General features: G+C 41.5%; 1 protein-coding gene across 1 annotated transcript; it reads left to right on the top strand.

The window, feature by feature from the left end:
• The first annotated feature begins 3,951 nt into the window (after positions 1–3,951).
• Positions 3,952–4,963, top strand: LOC139712972 (uncharacterized). Its single transcript, XM_071624752.1, has 2 exons — positions 3,952–4,512; positions 4,634–4,963. The coding sequence occupies exons 1-2, from the start codon at positions 3,952–3,954 to the stop codon at positions 4,961–4,963; spliced, it is 891 nt and encodes a 296-aa protein (XP_071480853.1).
• Positions 4,964–5,795: the final 832 nt, after the last annotated feature.

The raw sequence follows: 5,795 nt of genomic DNA, 5'->3' as shown, positions 1-5,795 counted from the left end.
TTACTTTCCACAAAACATTTAGAACGTACCAAAAACTCTTCTTATTTTGTGACAAAATATCCAATCTAATATGGACTCATTGCCTTTCAAATCATATTTCACTTTACACAAACCTGTGGTATTACAGCCAGGGTCTTCCATGATGGGTGCCCCTTTGATGAGAGTCCTTGCAGCTTCAGAGTATTGTAAGGGTGAAGAGAACCTAAATGTGAATCTATGGACAGAAAAAAAAGAAAACAGGAAAAAGGGGGACAGTTTACCTTATTTGAGATAAAGGAATTGGTCACTTTATCTGATTGATAATTCATAGGAATTACCATCATGTCATATACATCCTACATATACAGTGGACTCCCGTTAATAACGAAGTCCTCGGGACCGGCAGTTTTCTTTCTTTATATCGGAATTTCGTTATAACAGAACAAAGAAACAATATACATAGAGTGGATGAGATTGCAGCCCAAATTTTTACTTCGTTATAACCGGATTTTCGTTATAACCGTGTTCGTTATAACGGGAGTGCACTGTAATAGGAAAATCATAGTTTACGATACTTGCAAAGTCATTCTTTCTGCAAAGGTCTTGTAAGAATAACAGTAATTCACAGCCTGTCATGGACCACACACAACACGTATCTTGCCACTTGTTAACTGATGCTACATCCAGCAGTCATGGGGCCATCATGTCACTGCCACACAATCAGTAGTAGGCCCTACCCAAAAATGGACATGCATCTTCTGGTGTTACAAGTCACAATTTATCTAATGATGACCCAGGGCTGAAGTCATGTAACTACGTACGTGTACATCATGTAGTATTGTGCTCTGCATGGTTCTTTCCCGTTTTAACTACAGTACTTATGTGTCATTAAAAGACTTACCATTACCAAGTATGCTTGATAACGTCCTTGAAGAGTTCTTGAATAATCTTTGCTCTCCACTGACTTCCAGATGGTTAGAAGAGATGCATTCCTCTCCTTTGTCACATCCATTCACAAGTGACATGAAGTAATCCACAGCTTGGTAGTGAAACAACTGCATTAGGAGCTGCTTGTCTAAATAACAATAACAACAAAAAAAGAAATGTGTAATTGGTAGCACTAATGTGAGGTTTAGGTCTTACATCAGTTTCTTGTACCGTGGTAAGTATTTATTGCCTTGTAAATTCAGAAAGGGAAAATGTTTGGGTCACACCTGCTTCCAATGAGAATAAAAGTTTGTGAAGGTAGGAATACACTGATGAATATTGCAAGTGACATCAACAATAGGTTCATAAATTTTACTGGAATGGGTAAACTCCCGAGTGTCTCGAGTATTGATGACATAATATAAATAGCAGTAGCAACACAGCTAGACTGGGATGTTCTACACTGTCTTTTCAAAAAGGCCATCATAAATCCATAAAAAGAACATCTAAAACTACAGTGAATATTGGTAACTACAGTATTGCTCGAAAGAAAGTGGACAGTTTCCCGCGGGGGACCACGGTCCCCCGCGAGACACCACGGTCGGGCGCACACAGGACTTCCGCGAGATTTTTAGCCACACGCGATCGATTGCTAACTGTATTACCGTGTAATCGATCATGAAAAGACAGATCGCTGATCGCTTGTCTCATTGCTACACTAGCTAGCTGAACGTGCACCTTACTGCCTGTTGCTATAGCTGCGTGGTGACTTCACCAACATACTTCTACCCGCGGTAATTGTGAAAAAAGATCGATTTCGGAGGCCAGAAACAGTGTAGTTATGTTCATTTGGTTGAACCAGTACTGGTGGCATTTTTGCCTGCCTGCGTTCGGAAGCTTGTAAATTTCCGATCGGTTGCGCGCGCTTGTGGAGAGGGAAGCGCCGCCAAAGATAAGCTCCGTGTCAAGGGGTGGTAACGAGTACAATATCGAACTGCATGCAGTGAGCTGATCATTGTACATGTACTTACAAAAGCACTGTACATGCAGCATCATCGCAAATATATTTCACCACACGAACCACGTGTAACAACTTTTATAAAGTTAAATCGAAAGGTTCATTATCAGCAAAAAATAAATAAATAAGGGGAAAATAAACAAATGACAGTAAATAGCGTATTATGCAGTCTCTTCGGACCGAAGAAACTTGACACCCCAACCATCTCCCCTTGTGGAAATTTCCACAAAACCAGCTGCCACACCCAGGTGCGTGCCAGACGAAAGAATGCGCGCCCTGGATTATGTAATTAAACAGCGTGTAAATAACATGGAAATATCGATCAAAGAACTTCCTCTGAGTTGATCATTGCAAAGATATCATGATTCTACAGCCTTTCCTTTGGTGCATGGTAGGAAACACCGAACAGTCGATTACAGTGTACACTGTATACTTGTTCGAATATTTTCATTTGTTCCCTGAACAATGAAAAGGATTGATTAATCGCTGGATTAAACATGCAATCACAAAAATACATGAAAGGCCTCGTATGCCCAGAGAAATTTACTACGTACGAGTAAGTCCTATGTGATGAAGCCACCAGCCGGTTAGACAGCAAATCATGACAATTAATTTCACGCTCATCAAAACTGCTTATTACTTTTCAAAGTTTTGACTATCAACATTCGTTCGTGAGTGGTTTTGGGTGTGTTTGTTTTTTTTTTCTCGCCAATGACGTAATGATTTCTCCGTATCTAACGTAATACAATGTACAACTGTTAAAAGTGTTTACCGCATTCGATTATTTTCATGACAAGCAGGTTCTAATTCTCCACGTTCACATGCCACTCAATGAAGACCAGTTGGTACACACACTTCCTCTCATGAGGGACAAGGGAATATAGGGAGAATGATGTCTTGATCCACCTCGTTTTCTCGCTTTTTACTGTTTGGTTATCAGAGTGTAAGTCCACGTGTCCATAATTAAGAAAATATCACTGTAAAATAGATATATTTGTGGCATGAAGCTTCCATGAATTGTCACTGGCATGTAATGCATTGTGTAGACAAAAGGAAAACGAAAAAAAAAAATATGGATTTTCCTTTCGCAAATCTTGGTGGACTCCACACAAAAACTCGCGCGTTTTCAATAATGTTAATGGCAGAGTAAGGTATTAAGTCTGTGTAATCGATGAAAAAATAAATACGAAGCATATCAACTTTTATTACTCTACCCCTAGGAATATTGCCAGTTCACTAACTAACTTATAGAAGACACTATCCTTCGTGTTTAGACTTGGCGTGCTTGTTTTGGAGAGAAACGCTTCCTCAAGGCACCTTAATCGATCCGGATGTTAATTAAGTTTACGCATTCGCAAGAGCTGGCCATTGGCTAAGCTGTCGATCCAGCCACCAATCGCACGCAGCGTGGGGATAATTATTCACTCTTGGTAACCAATCACAAATCGCACTGTCTTTAAGCACCATTTCGCTTTCGGACAGACACACGCCTCCTTAAATAGCTTTGGCAGTAACGATTTATCTGAGATAACCTTCTCTTTGCCTTCGATTGCGGATATCTGCTACAAGTTCTCGCTGTACTTTATTACGACTACGTCATCTAGTTTGCCAATAATTCCGTTTCTTTTTATCCGAAGAGTTCCTATTGTGTTCGTCGTACCCTGTAGGATTTCAAGTATATCTAGTTGTCAGTTGTTCTGCTTATTATTTGTATCTAAACCGTATCTTTAGGTCTCGCTTTATCTGATATAGGTTACTATTGTTACCGCCTCTCGCTTTACATTAGCTTTACAACTTGTTCTCGATTGCGTTATTTAGGCTTACTGCATACTGTACTCTAATTTGTTAACACTCTACGTCATTTCTTCGTGCTTTATTTTAGGGCTATTTCTCACTTTCGTGTAGACTGTTGGTTTGCATTATTGGCTTGCGTACCGCTTACCGCGTTACTACTTCGTACATTTAGGGAGATTTCACTTCCTATTCTTTCCTTTCACTTGTAATATTTTTGTGCATATTTATGCACGATGGTGAGTCAGGCTGACCGCGGAAGGATCATCCTGTGGTGGGCAGCGGGTGCCAGCGTACGAGTCATCACTAAGAAACTGCACGACTACGGCGTCGAGGTATCCAAGACTGCAGTTGCAAACTGCATCAAGCGGTATCGGGAGACTGGGTCTGTGAGTGATCGTCCGCGGAGCGGTAGGCCTCACGTTTTGACAGCAGAGGAGGAAGCGTTCATTGACCAACTGATCGACCAAGATAAGGAGCTGTCATCCATCGAGATTCAAGCCAAGGTCCAGGAGCGATTCGGCAAGGGCATCGGTGCAAGCACCATTCGCAGCATTCGAAAGAACTTGGGATGGACCAGATCTCGCGTGCTGTACGGTCAACTCATCAGGAACTACAACAAGGCTTCGCGACTGTCCTTCTCTCTTCGGATGTACGAAACGGACGAAACATTTCGGGACGTCATCTACACGGATGAGAGCACCTTTTGGGTGGAAAACAACGCTCGGCATTACTACCGACGTCTTGGGACTCCGAATAGGAAAGTGGGCAAGCCGAAGCATCCCTACAAAGTGCACGTGTGGGGAGGGATTTCTCGACGCGGGGCTACACGACTAGCGATCTTCGACGGCATCATGCGGAAGGAGTTTTTCCGCGGACGAACTTCTCAGCAACTTTTTGATCCCCTTCATCCGCGAGGTCTACCCAGATGGATGCCGTTTGATGATGGACAACGACCCGAAGCACACCAGCGCCTACGCAGCCAACGTCTTGGAGCGCAACAACGTCACGTGGTGGAGGACGCCGCCTGAATCGCCGGACATCAACCCAATCGAACACGTGTGGGGCAACATGAAGGTTCACATCAGGAGGCACGTGAAACCTCGGACAAAGGAGCAACTGATCGACGGCTTGAAGACCTACTGGCGAGACAACATGACAAGAGACAAGTTGGAACGACATCTCAACAACGTGTACAACGTGTATCCTGAGATCATCCGTCAGATGGGCGATACAACGAAGTACTGACTCATTCCCGGACGAAGCATCAACCTCGAACCAAGGATCAACGCAACGAGAGACAAGTTGGACGACATCTCAACAACGGCGAAACGATGAAGTACTGACTCATACAAACTGGTGCAGCAATGATTTCGTAATAGTCTCACTGCATGCATTTACATCTGTTTGAAGTTGCAAATAAATGTGGAATTCAGAACATAATAAATGAGATTAAAGACAAGACAAAAATATTCTCCTCTTACATACTCTCACTCTTTTCTTCACTTTCCCCTTTATGTTTGCATTATTGTGTGTCTCTGTGTGAATCAGTTTTTTTAAACAATCCTTATACTAATGGGAATATTTGCGAAAGTTTTGAGCTATTACACTTAAATAAACAAAGATAAAAACAGCCATACCCCCTTTCTTTCCCCTTTAAAATGAACAAGAAAAACACTAAAATTACATTTATTTTCACTTTGATATTCAGTGCGCCATAGCTATTTTTGAAAGGGGCCATTTCAACATTCTAAACTCATTCTTTAACACTGAAAAAGAAAACAATAACTTGAATCAAAATGTGATGACTTCAAGATTGAGAGCATAACACAAAACTATTATTAGCATAACATTAAATACATGTATACCAGAGTACGGAAGGGTTTAACAAGGAAACGGGAATGCAAAAAGGAAAAAGCACTGTAAAACAAGTTAAAAGAACTTATAATGGCCTCGTGAAATAAATGTATAGTGTGATGCATTGCAATCGCATTGATACAACATCAGTTTCCATACAAAAAGAAATACCGTAAAAGGCGCAATGATTTCTCTCGCTATACTATAATCATCTCTGATAAGA

This window comes from Diadema antillarum, unplaced genomic scaffold (assembly GCF_040938485.1).
Source record: "Diadema antillarum isolate AM-2024a unplaced genomic scaffold, OU_Dant_1.0 seq00001883_RagTag, whole genome shotgun sequence".
Lineage (NCBI taxonomy): Eukaryota > Metazoa > Echinodermata > Echinoidea > Diadematoida > Diadematidae > Diadema > Diadema antillarum.
This window is presented reverse-complemented; position numbering and strand designations above follow the sequence as displayed.